Source organism: Panthera uncia (genome assembly GCF_023721935.1).
Source record: "Panthera uncia isolate 11264 chromosome A1 unlocalized genomic scaffold, Puncia_PCG_1.0 HiC_scaffold_16, whole genome shotgun sequence".
NCBI lineage: Eukaryota > Metazoa > Chordata > Mammalia > Carnivora > Felidae > Panthera > Panthera uncia.
In genome coordinates, this window is record NW_026057576.1 from 74,073,325 (window position 1) to 74,086,878 (window position 13,554).

Here is a 13,554-nt window from a genome sequence, read left to right on the forward strand (position 1 = left end):
CCCCCCCTCCTAAGGTAAGGAGGGGCCCGAGGTAACGCAGCCAGAAATCTGAGCACTTTCTGGTCACGGGTAGCTGCTTCTGCCCTGACTGCTGCTCTGCCCTCCACACCTCTGGGTGAGGAAGGTCTCCCCGGAGGGTGGGGAGTCTGCAGATCAGTCTTAAGACCCCAAGCCCACCAGCGCAGGGGAAGACATCCCCAACCCCCCGCCATCTTCCGAAGGAAGGCCAGCATTGAAAACGCGGTTAAAGTCACCACTGGCCTCTGGCTTGCTTCAATCTGGTGTCACAAAGCATGATTTCTTTGTACGACGTTAGCGCTGGTGAACATTGGACTCCTTCCTTCCTTCCGGGATCCTGCTGTGAGGAAAAATGAAGGCTTCGACAGCAAACTGCTTTGCTCGAGTGGAAACTAGATTTGGAATTAGGCGTTGAGATAACTAAAGTCCATTTGCCTGCCTCCCTTTCCTCTGGTCACTTACTTGGGTCACTACTCAAGACTGGGGGATCCAGGGAGACTAGGGAGGTTTTCTGTTTCAGGACTTTACAAAACTTTATGATCAGATGATTTGTGAAATATGAGCTCGAGTTTTATGGGGAAACCAATGGGCTCCCTCGTGGCCCTCTGCAAGGTTCGCATTCATGTTATGCGAGTGTCCTGATTGGGAAAAAATGGGCACACAGGTGCCCACGGGCAGAAGGCTCTGGATAACTGTTAATTATAGAGAAACAGAGCAGAAAGCAAATTAAAATAAGCGAAAAAAAGAAAGAAAAAAGAAAAGAAAAAGGAAGGAAAGGAAAATACTTTGAAGGCGCTTTTTCCATAGGAAAAAAATATTTTATTTTTTTAAGAACAAATTCAGTTTGAAACAGACGTGGAATGGGACCTCACGGATTCCGTTTCTGGGGGCTGACTGCAATGTGGAAGGAGGCTGGAAACCTAGGACAGGCCATTAAAATAAAATGAAGAAAGAACAAAAATATTTATAACTCAAGCATAATACTGTGTTACTTACAAATTGGACAACGAAATCTTAAATAAATATCCATGGTACATAATTACGGCACAAATATGCAGCAATTTGGCAACCTTTTATACCGTTTTTCTTTTCCTCATTACAGTGCAAAGGGGGGAAAGACACTGCCGTTTAACAAGCTGTAGCTAAATACATTGCAAAATTCAGATTTTATACAAAACATCTTGCTTAGACTTTATAAAAAACCAACATTGCTCTATGTACACAATCTGGGTAAGAAAAGCCATTTCTGTCTTGTTTTCATGTGTATTTTTATTAAAAAGGTGAATAAGGCTACTGTAACACCCCGAATCCATATACAGTAAAATCTGAACCCTATTTACAGCATCTTCAGTTAAACGTTATGGTGCAAATTCCAAAGTCAGGTGACTAGGGATGAGAATACAAGCAAGGCATTTACAGTAACTTTCCAAAGCGGCACCAACTTCAAATAAAGGGAGAGTTGGTAGATTGTCATATTCTGCACCAGACACAAAACAGACGCACAGAACACTTTTCCATTGGTTGCAGGTAACTCTTCATCAAATTCATCTGATTTTTCACAGTTTAGCATATATAACCAAAAGGTAGCCAACTGATGAGACACACATTTGATTTCATTAAAATCAGACTATTTCCCATGTTTCCCCTTCTTGCCCCTCTCCCCCATCCTAAAGGTAATTTTTGATGGCTTACAAGAAAATCTTGTACGAATGCACGTAAAGGAGAGGGTGGGGTGATGGAAAGAATTACATATGTACTGTGGCTGGTCACCATGGCAACCCTCCACAGAACTATGATATAGATATATATAATATATATTGTAGATATATATTATACATATATGTACACATGTATACCACTCACCCACTCACACACACACACACGCACTTTGGACCAACATCATTTTCAGGTTCAGGAAATAGAGAAGGAATAATTTCTGTGACAACTCATTTTTGCAGGCATTCACTGGAGGTCTGAGAACCTTAAAATGCTGTTGCTACATTTTTTTTTTTCTCCCAATTCAGAAAGCAAAGTGTTACCATAGTAACGGGACTATGTTAAAGATGTCTATTTTGCATAGCACATAAAAAGTAGGTTTCCTGTTTACTCGTTTTGTTTCCCAAAAGGGAGGGGGCGGGGAGGGGGTGGGGGAAGGGGGCCGGAGCTAAACTTTCAGCCCTAAGCCCCCTCTGAGGGGACCCGGTGGATTTTAGCGAACACTTCAGCCATAAGGCAAGGGAATACACAACACAGAAATGAAATGCCGGAACATCTTGCCACTGTTAAACATACGATGCGGTAACATCCATTTCCTGGTATGCAGGGCTTGTATTTCCTAGTCTACGGTTACGTGAGATGCCTTCAGAGGACTGGGTTATTTTTGTATTTACTCCCGTTATTGTTATTTTTGGAGTGATGTTGTTTTTCCCAGATGGAGCTGTCCAATTTTTCTTTTTTTAAGCACTGAGCGTTGGGACCACGTAATTGCCACAAGTGAATTTCACGTCTTTCTGGTGTGATTTGTGTGCAATCTTAAAATATATATTAGTACAAATCTGTCAGTTTCTATCCCTTGTGTTCTATATACCTGTTATAAATATGTGCCATCTTCCTCCCCCCCTCGACATCATGATTTATTTCCGTTTTAAGGACTCAAAGAAGTTCGCAGTATGCGTCACCTGGACACAGCGTGCGGGCTGTGGCCTCACTCAGTACCTCCGCGTCCGCCCTTGCAGCCGGACAGGACAGCACCGCCATAAACCAAAGTGTCGTGAGGCTCAAGTGGGGGTGCGGGGGGAGGGCACTGGGGGGGTGGGGTGGGGAATCTGACCTACCTTTCACATAGGAGAATGCCTCAATAACATGGATGATGATGGAATCACAGCCTGTTTGACCTTTGGCTTGTAAACTTCTAGGTCAGATCCGGCTCTCTGCTGTTCTCCTAAATGCTTTCCCTGTGTTTCATAAAATGTGATCAGTATAGCAGCTGAGTCTGCTTCAGACATCATCCAAAGCCGACCGACTCTCCTACAGCTCCGAGGCCATGCGCCTTATTGCCAGTACAACAACAGTCCTGCCCAGATCTGTCATCGGCGGCCCTCCCGGCCCGCCCCTCTACGACAATGCCCCTTTGTCCTACCCAGTGGAGAGAGACTCTGCTCCTCCTGCGTGTTGCCATTTGATCGGCGGATCCCTTCCAAGGCGCCCCACCCCACCGCGTGCGTGGTGTCTCCTACTTGCCTCTTAAAACCTCAGCCAACCAAAGTGCTGTGCTACCTAATTGGGGTTCCCCCTCGACTTTCTGCTCCCGACACACCAGCAGCAGCATTGAACTGCATTTGCAGACAGCCCTCCCCACCCCCACCCCCCATCCTGGCCCACCCCCTTCCGTGAGCTCCTGGTCTTTCTGGTCTTCCGCAGCTGAAGGCTCCTTAGTAGCAGACACAATTTCTAGAAGTGTAGGACCCATCGGCTCCAGCTGCCGTGGCGTGGGGGCAGGAGACTCCCAAGGTGAGTGTGCCAGCAGTGATGCGGGGTGTGGAGTGAGGGGCTCGCACTGCGGGGCCCCGGAGGTCGGCAGGGGTGTGTGCAACGGTGAGGACTGGGCGCGGGACCTCTGAAAGCCTCCCCCAGCCAGAGGTCTGTGTGACAAGTCCGGACGCTCCTCGGGAGGGACGCCCAAGGCAGAAGGCGGCGTTTCCAGGCCCCGCGGCCCCGGGGGACACCTGCCCGGGATGCTCACGGCTCGCCCAGTCCCCCCCACGCCCGCTGCCGCTCTGTCGCCCTCGGCTTCCTGCAGGCCCGGGTGACCGCGGCGCATGGCTTGGAGGTGGAGGGGGGAGGCGGGCGCTGCGGTCCCATCGGGCACCTTCCACGCCAGTCTCCTGGCCGGCGGTGGGCGTCTGTCTTCACCGCGGTCCGGGCGCTACAGACTAGGTAAGCTGTCCAACTCAACAGGGCTCTTCCGAGAAGGAGTGCTCCCTCTCCCCCGCCGTGCTCCAGTCCATTCGAGACACGGGGGGGTCATCAAACCCTCCTCAGGGCGGTGGCGGGACAGTGGGCTTCCTCTGGGAAAGCGAAGGCACTGCCGCGTCTCAGACCTTGTAGTAAATGTTCGCCGGGCTCTGGGGAGGCATCTCCTGGACTATGTACACCGGGTGCCCGTAGTCCCCGCTGACCTTCTCGTAGTGGGGGCAGAACACACTGTCCGCAGTCCTCAGCGGGATGATAATGTCACTGGGCTCCGAGCCGCTGTTGTTGCCGCTGCGCTTGGGGGTGGCCAGCGTGCTGAGTGACAGCGTGGCCGTGTGCTGCGGCGAGTGCTTCCTGTGTCTCCTCCGGTACTTGAGCAGGAGCACCACCAGCGTGATGATGATGACGATGAAGATGATGCATCCTGAAGCAATCCCTGCGAATAAGGCCACTTCGGAACCGAGGATGTTGTTCCCCGAATGCCCGGCACTGCTGCCGTCTGTGCTGGAACCTGCGGCCGGGGACGGAAAGGAGCAGTCCAGTTACTGCTGTCCCTGCTCGGATGGCAGCCCCCCAGCCTCGGTTCCCAGCCGCGCGCACCAGGCAGGACGCGGCGATCGCCCCAAAAGGGGACGTGGACGGGACCCGGGCTCGCCGGCCGCTCTCAACCACAGGTGTCCCCATCCGTCCACCCTTGGGGACAGGAGGGGACAGGCTCCCACGCTTCCGCCCCAAGTCCTAAACCACCGCCAGCCACAGCAGGTGGACACAAAGGAAGCGGCCACCTCTGGGGCCAGGGCTGACTGCCGTGCGCTGCCCCCCTTGCCCTTCTGGGCACCGGCCTTCCCGAGCATCTCCCGCTGCCTGCTTTCGATAGACAAGCCCTGCCTGCTGCGCGCTGAGGGGACCCTGGGGCCCTGGGAACACATGCCGCTCGTAACTCGCTTGTATTATTTGATTTACACCTAAAATATATTGGGAAGGCAGCAGAAACACTCACGCTGAACACGCTGCCAACCCAAATGGGAAGCACTAAAAACTTGCCTGGCATCATTAGATTATCCATTTATCGGTGTGTCACAAGAATTTGACACATCTTGCCATTGAAAATTAGAAACAACAGCTTCCCTCCACGATGCTTGTAAAGTGGGGGAAGTGGCCTGCAGATGCTGACTGCACATGCCACCAACAGGCACGCTGGTCCCTCACACGAGACTGCTGACGTTGGGGAGCAGCTACCGTACAGAAATGTCATTAGCGTGGAAACAAATACATAGCTATCTGCTCAAGGACCGGTACGAAAATGAAATTCAATGGCGGCCAACTTTATCCTGTATTCTAAACTTCAGCCAGTGATCCGACTGGTATTTTATTTTACGCTGAAAATGTGAAACAAAAATGTCAACGGTAACCACTCGAAGAACACGGCATTATGCGATATTTTAAGATGCCACCACCTAAAATGTAGAGAAGGATCAATCAGGCTCTTTGTGGATCAGACATAATTAGGCGAGGGATTAGAACATTAATTACATACATGTGAATATCGGTTCTACGCTACTGTTGCAACAGGCACGATTAAGTGTCTCCAATAAAAATAACTTTGGTCTGAGTGAGTAGTGCTCATAATTGGCACTTGCATCTGATAAATTCTATTCTTCTGAATGGGAAACTTCTGTGGGAAGGAGCAATTCTGTTCTTATCGAGCCATTAATAACAAGTACCTGCGAGCAAAGGTTACTGACTTGGGGAACTACAAGTTAATCCCACTAGTATCCAAGGGCTTGGACTCTGTTCTGCCTCTTGCTCACGGGACCCACGGACGCATCCACACACACTCACGCTGCCATACCTGGATTTGGTTTGACAAAGGGACTTGTCGTTGAACTTCTTCCATTTGTACCGGCTTCTAGTTCTGGGCGTCGTGTCGGATCATTATGCCTGGTTGACCCAGCAGAACTCGCATCTATACGAGGAACAAATGATTACTTACAGCCCAGACACGTAATGAGATCTAGCTCTAAGAACTGCCGCGTGTCAATCTCAAGAGGCACAGACAGCAATGAACGTGAGATTCTTTATGCAAAGTGCTGTGACATACAAGAATAGAGTTCTCCTTTTAAAACGGAACGGTGGTACTACTTATGTCAGAGGTTCAGATCGTGAGGCCATCTGTGGAAACTATAGGGATTCTCGCATTTGGCACGCAGAGCATTGCAGATGACATTTCAATTTAAATGAGCAAGTTGACTGACTACTATACCAATTTCTAATTAGAAGAATAAATCTTTCTGCACAATAGGTTATCTATGTGGGAAAAGGCTCAGTGAACTAGTCTTCTGTACTCGAGATGCAGAAATGGGCCAAATGGCAGAAACCTAAGTTTTCACTCCGGGTAGCGTAATTTTTTTGAACCAAAGAGGTGTTTTGCTTTTAATAAGAAAAAAAAAAAAAAAAAGTGTGTATAGAGATACACGTACACACACATATGGCAATGGAAGTTGTACCTGGCTGACCTTAACTGTGAGAAGAAACTCCAATAAAAGAAGTTTGTTACACCGACTTGAGGAAATCTGTCAGTGGCTCAAGGTGCAGAGAAAGATGTGCTTTCGAAACTAGGCTACGAGTGCGTGAAGGTGGGCGTTCACGGCATTGGTGCCACACTCGTTGGGGACTCAACCAGATTATGGTGGCTTCATGGAGCAGGTGGTCTTTACCTTGTCCAACTTTCATGAGGATCTTCATGGCTCTTGTCTGGCACACCCCTCCCTCCTGGTTATCCAGGCCCTCCAAAGACCCATTTGATGTAGCTGATTAAAAATAAAATGGACAAAACAAAAAAATAAAGAAAAATCAGGAAATCAATAAGCCAAGTTTACATGAACATGAAATGTCTGAAAACAATTTGAAAAATAAGAATTCACTCTTAGTCACAAGTTTTCGGAAAGTATGGAATGCTGAAAGCCAAAAAATAAAAAATAAAGAAAATAAAGAAAAATGGATCCTGTCAACACCGCTGCACGTATGCTATCTGGTTTCAAGTTTACTTAAGCGCTTTCTCCTTCCTTCAGAATCAACTGATTTAGGGTCAGTCCATACATAAAAGGGACAGGACCTTCCAAAAAGCTTACTATTTCAGGGTCGGCCTCAAAAGAGCAAAGTAGTTAATACAGTAACTTTAAAATGTGGTAATCATCGCACAACACCTGCTTCCTCTACTACAGATTTCCTGCTTCGAGAACAATTAGCTCGATGCTCCCTGTTTGCCAAGCATCCAAGTTCGGTAAACACTAAAAGAGGAGACTCCCACACCCCCTCCTTTTCTTTCCCTGCCTTATGTGAGATGAAGAAGTATGTTAGGATTCAGGTCTTCCACTTCTGAAGTTTTCTCTCCATCATTTTGCACTGGACTGGAAATAATAAGTGTGTTATCATTACCAAGACCGACCTCAGACAGACTCTTCAACCAAGCTACCTGCTGGAGCACAGCTTGACCGACAGAGGGGACCACGCGCGCCCTCTGCTCTGTCAGGGCCCTGGGGCAACCCTGGGGTATGAGGGGAGATTGTCCAGTACCCACTTGCCTCCTGTTTACCGGCTCGATTCCCTTCCCATTTCAAGAGGGAGGAGGAAGGACAGGACACTTGACCACTGTCAGTACTTTTAAACAAACAGCCTATGCTCCACTGTGTGTAAACACGTTGCTGTTGCGTCTCCTTAGGACGGTGAGTTCTCTGAATAGCGTTGTGACTAAAGTTGTAAAAAGACTGCCAGGTACTTTGCTAAGGAAGAGGACTTAAATTGCAGGTCAAGTTCCAGAAGAAAAAGAAGGTGGAGGGTGCTAGACGTTTCCATTCTTCCAAAGTTCAAGGGGCAAGGAACAGAAGTGTTTCATATACATTTCTGTGCGGTAAATCATTCTCTACTTTGATTATCAAAGGCTGGTCTACTAACACTGTACTTTTCAAGGCACGGAAACAGGGACAGAATTTCTGGTAAAAATACATCCAAAGGCACTCTTTCAATGGGTTGTTTGTTTTCCAAATGGTGGACCGGCCAGCAAGGTCTACATGCACACATAGAAATACGTGGGCTACAGAGAACGCTCTTGAGTTACAACTTTTACTTTCACTGCTTTGAAAAACAATGGCTGCTTCTTGTGTGTATAAATATCCCTGTGCTTATCTGAGTGTTTCCTTAAAGTTTACAGTCTTACGATCAGACCTCACTCCTCCGCTGACACTGGTGCCGAGTTTCTCCTGGGAAAATGGGCAAAATGGCCATAATCATTCTGGGGGTAAAAAGTAGACAGTCTCCTCTTGTAGATTGTTGAGAAAATGTTTGGCAGAGAAGTTAAAACAAATACCTAAAAACTTTATATGTCTCTGTGAATCTAATAAAAAAAAATCGTTTTTTTCCTTCCCAATTCTCTACCCGCTTTCTCTTTTCCCTCCTCCAGACAGTTGCCTAAATTTCAAAGTGTCCTTTCCTCCCAAAGCCATGAAACAGTGTGGCTGTCTACATGCAGGCACTGTTTGAGGTCAGGTGCAGAACAATGCTATCATCTCTATTTAATCTTTCTCAAAAATTAGATATGTTTTCATGGAGAAAACCCTGGAAAGCTGAGGTCTAGCCAATGGCTTCAGAAGTTTACTTAATTCAAATGGAATCTCAATGTTTTCTATGCTGTAGGCACGTAAATGCACTTTCATGCAAAAGTGCACCCCAATGCACAGCGAAATGACCTCTTTCTGACTAACGGCTTCACAAATATGTTAAAAATACGATCTGAAGGGTGGTGCACAGAAAAGGCGGGCGGGGGGAGGGTAGAGCTTTGTTTGTTTGAACCTGGAGTTCATAAGGTCAAAGATTCAGATCTGAAGGAGAAAAAACAATGAATACCAGAATGGGGAAGACAAGACGTGGTAGAGAAGAGTCACCGTGGAACAGAATTCAAACCTGTGTCCTCAAAGATAAAAGCTTCTGACTGCTTCTACCAAGTCCATTTGGAAGCAGGAGGGCTGCACCTCATTTCGGTGATTTTTTCTTTTGATTTTAATCTGTAGGTCACTGCCCTTTCTGAATACCAATGCTTCCATGCAGAGTGCTTGTGGGTGTGCCCTGAATGCTGTCCAAGTGACCCCCAAATGTAGAGAGCTCCAAGAATTCGAATTAAACTGCAATCTGTAATTTAGCATCCACAGACTATAAGACAGTAGGAGGAAAACTGTGTAGCCGGAGAATGAATCTGCTCTCCATTTTTAACAGTTGAAACTTTTTTTTAATTCCTTGAGGGAGGAAGAGCCTTCAAGCCCTGAGCTGCACAGAGGGAAATGGGAGCTTGTTTGTGCCTTTGCCTGGTTCTTGGAGTTCAGAGGCCGTTCTGGTTTTGGGGGGAGGGGGGGGCGGTGGGGGTGAAGGGGGAGGATGGGCCAAGAGGCAGAACACTGTGATGTGCATTCCAGACGCTTGCTTTGTTCCCCTTTAAGTCAACTTGCAAGGTGCAAAGGTGACTGGAAGATATTGGAAAATTCATTACTAACGTTAACACAGAATCCCAGATACCTGGTTGTTTAAAAAGGGAATGAACTATAAAATACAGCTGGATGTTTGCTGTGAAGGAGTTTTGCCCTGCCGTATGGTAGCCATGACCCGAGCGGTCCCAGAAAGCCTGGTTGGAAGATGTCAGCAACCAACTGAAGCTTCAGAAGGTTAACTTTCTAGCAAGCATAGAATAATTTAGAGTGACTTGAACTTACTTTATATTTGATTCTGTAATGAAAATTACCCTCACTCTTCCCTATGACCTCCTCAGCAGGAAGTGTAGGGAGCATCGCTCTCATTCTAGAGGTCCTCCTGTCCCTTGCCTTGAGCAAGGACACTGACAAGTGTCCTGTCCTGATAGCACCTCCTTATGGCAGTCAGCTCTGAAATAGAGCCACAAGATTAATCCTCTGAAGGCATAGTAGTGGCTCACTCTGAAAGACAAGAAAGTGCTAATGCTTGGGGAGAAAATCTAATTCCATTTCAGGAGACAATTTAGCAATATTTTTTATTGTTGATTTGAATTTATTGTTGATCTGAACTTAGAGAGAGGGTAAAAATAAATTGCTACCTCATTATCCTTCGCTTTTCTTTGTATCTACCAACATTATCTAATGCTGCCACAATTATAGTATTCCTAAATAGATGAAATTGCATTTAATCATTTGGAGACAGAAAAAATAACCCTGTTATACCTAAGCTTTTAGTGCCCATTTTTTTTTTCTTGGTCTAGAGAAAATATAGACTTTATAAAATTAAAAATTACTAAGCAAAGTTTCTTCATCCAGTTAGAAAATGGGCTTAATAAAGATACATGGGCATTTTATAGCCTGCTTTTAAAGGCTTCTGCTTCAGGGATCTAATTGCATGTAGTAAGTATACTGAAATTACCAGATTGTTCCCCTGGGGCCTGATTTCCAGTGGGTGGAGATCATTACTCAGCAAAAAAGTACCCCGAGTTCTCACTGCCTAAAAGTTCTTCACATCTGAAAACTGCACTGCCCCACATCTGTGGCTTCCCATGAATTTGCACACGGACCTATATCTGCAGCTCCTACTCCCTGGCAATGGTACACTGGTTATCCAGGGAGAAAAAAGAGAACCGGTGAATAAAACAGACTAAAGGGGCAAGAATCTTTCTGGCCGTGTTTTCTAGACTGTGCCCACAGAGAGGAAGTAAGAGTGCATTTTAACATGTCTTCATCTGATGGCCACTGCCCCACGCCCCGGGAGGCTCCACTCTGTGGCACTGGCTTTGGGCGGTTTTCAGTCTATCACTTCGGTAACCCTGTGCTAATCAGATGGAGGAGTCACTGCTGGGTTGGTACCGTTATATGGGTCTCATTCACAAGGAGGTCAGGAAGGAGGGCAGCACAAAAAAAGTCTGCAGGATAATGTAACATCACTAGGAAGGAATTCTTGGCTATTCTGGAAAGGATGGAAAAACACACTCGTACTATGCAGGTGATTTCAAACTATTCTCAAATGTAGCTTCCTGGGATGGGGCAGGGAATGGACGGACACTCAAAAGCAAACCTTTTTATCCACTTTATCAAAGCAGTCTACCAAAGGAGAGACAGATAATAAGCACAGAGGATCAGGAAAGCCACAGAGATCAGTTTCCTAATAAGAATAGAAACTATAATGTATATAAAGCTGCACATATTTGCTCTTACTTGATGATGAAACAAATAGCACTTTGTGACAATTCTCTATCAATATCATCCTCTTTGCACGACTCTTTTCCATGCATGTCACGATACGCTGGCCCTGGTAATTCTGATTTCTTAGGGCCGGTCTTCCTGCACGTGGGTCTTTCTCCTTAAGCTCAACACAGACTCAGAAGAACCAGAAGCCTATCACCTGACAATCTGAGGAACCCAAAGCAGCAGAATCAAGTAGGAAACAGAGAAAGCCATGAACTTCAAATAAACATGACACACAAACAAGCTTACTGTCTTCTACCAGGGCTCGCAATTCTTGGAACGTCTAAAGGCTAAAAAAGCTGGAGTGAGATGTGTCGGTTGAAAACTAAGGAACCCGATAAAAATGTAATTGATGACTGTGAACATATAAACCCGGGAAACTTAGAGCATTGTCCTTAACACCCTGACAGCAATTCAAAGTCAAAATGTCTAGCATCAAAACAGCGATTTAATTTCTAGATCTCAAGGTAGTTCGATGCCTTGGATATCACAAGGGTCCTTTCAGATACTGAGGAGAAAGATTCTAAACATGGACATAATAGAGTTCAGTGAGTGCCAAAAATAAATGCCTTTTTCTGTAATTAATAAAAACTTCTGAAACAGAAACAACTGTATAATATGCCAAAAGGAAGGAGAAAACGTCCCTTTTTCTTTTTTTTTCTTTCTTTTTTTTTTTTTTTAAATTTTTTTTTCAACATTTTTTATTTATTTTTGGGACAGAGAGAGACAGAGCATGAACGGGGGAGGGGCAGAGAGAGAGGGAGACACAGAATCGGAAACAGGCTCCAGGCTCCGAGCCATCAGCCCAGAGCCTGACGCGGGGCTCGAACTCACGGACCGCGAGATTGTGACCTGGCTGAAGTCGGACGCTTAACCGACTGCGCCACCCAGGCGCCCCAAAACGTCCCTTTTTCTAGCTTCTTTTCACGTGTTTCTCTTTGTGGATTTATAGTGTAAGAAATGAGGAATGTGTCATCATCAGTTTCCAAGGGCTTCGTTACTTCTCCTTGCCAGAACGTTCAGGAAAATTCAGCATGATTTCAAGGCAAATGGCATTTCATCCCATAATACCAAATTTGCCTTATCTTTGCTATATAAATAAATGCTTCTTAAAATTGCCTCAATGTGAAGAAAAAAAAATACAGAGGAAGACATTTTCAAAGTGAAATATACATCCACAAAAAAGGTTGCTTTTTTTTTTTTTTAATCTCTACTTGATGTGACAGCTCTCACGGGCATTTGATTAGCTGATTTTTAGTGTGTGGGGAACAGTTCACAGTTCAAACACTGTATAAGCTACTAGTGAGGTAGGATGTGTGTGTTTCTCCCCCAAGGAAACATTGTTCCAATATGATAAGAAGAATCACTTGAATTAAAACCACATCACTGTGGTTGTGTTTTGAAATTTTAAGGCAGTAAATCATGCATTAAGAATTAATAACTGGCTTAGCCCCAGTGACTTCTACCCAACACAATTAATTAGTTTCTCTGCTAGACAGAACGATTTGGAAAAATGAATTTAAAAAGGGAGTCACAACTTAGACCCTCCCTCTTGTATTCTAGCATTAAAATAGGAGTGAAGATACCAAGTATCAAATTTAAATGGGTGCTCTTGAATAAAACAGTATAATTTTATTTCCTTAGTTTCAAATGTTCATCACGAACAATGATAGGATATTCTATTGACAGCTCAGGAAAAAGAGGCGGTTTTAAAAATGTGTTAACAACCTTGAAACAGTTTAGTAAACTTTGTGCGTTTACTAGAAGATTTAATGACCGATATTGCCACTTTATATTAATTTGGGGGGAAGAGGGGAGGTAAGAGGTTACTACGCAAACTGAGTATGAAGGTGCCAGTGTATTTATTATATCTCGTATCTCATATACCGCATGAGACTTGGACACTGAGGGAGGTCAACCTATTGAGAGAATCGTTAACAGCATAGAGTCATCTTATCTAGAACATAAGAAATCCTATCACAGCTTACTCAGAAAATCTTTTAACCATCAAGAACTGTATACAAAGATCAAGTTAGTGGCAATCATGAAAGATGCTAAGAGCAGTTAGTTATCTTTGAGAACACAGTCCCGAAGAGTCACTGATTACATATGACCAGACTGAAAAGGAGAAGCAGCGACCATGTGTGAGTGTGCGTGTGTGTGCGTGCATGTGTGTGCGAGTGCATACATAAGGGGTATATGTTAGTGAAAGGAATACCCTCCGGGTTCCAGCAGTGTACTGACGTTTTTCTGACAAAGATCAAACAGTCCTAGCAATAAATTAAGTGTCCGTATTTTTACTAAAGGCCCACTA

The 13,554-nt window shown here is 45.4% G+C and overlaps 1 protein-coding gene across 1 annotated transcript in view; it reads right to left on the reverse strand.

The window, feature by feature from the left end:
- Positions 1 to 906: 906 nt before the first annotated feature.
- EFNB2 (ephrin B2) overlaps positions 907 to 13,554 on the reverse strand; it is a 45,896-nt gene continuing 33,248 nt past the window's right edge. The window contains exons 3-6 of the mRNA XM_049647199.1: positions 6,708 to 6,800; positions 5,843 to 5,956; positions 3,400 to 4,501; positions 907 to 2,972 (exon numbers count right to left, since the gene is read on the reverse strand). Coding sequence (XP_049503156.1) covers positions 4,113 to 4,501; positions 5,843 to 5,956; positions 6,708 to 6,800 — 596 coding nt within the window. The 3' untranslated portion in view covers positions 907 to 2,972; positions 3,400 to 4,112. The remainder of the gene's footprint in view (positions 2,973 to 3,399; positions 4,502 to 5,842; positions 5,957 to 6,707; positions 6,801 to 13,554) is intronic.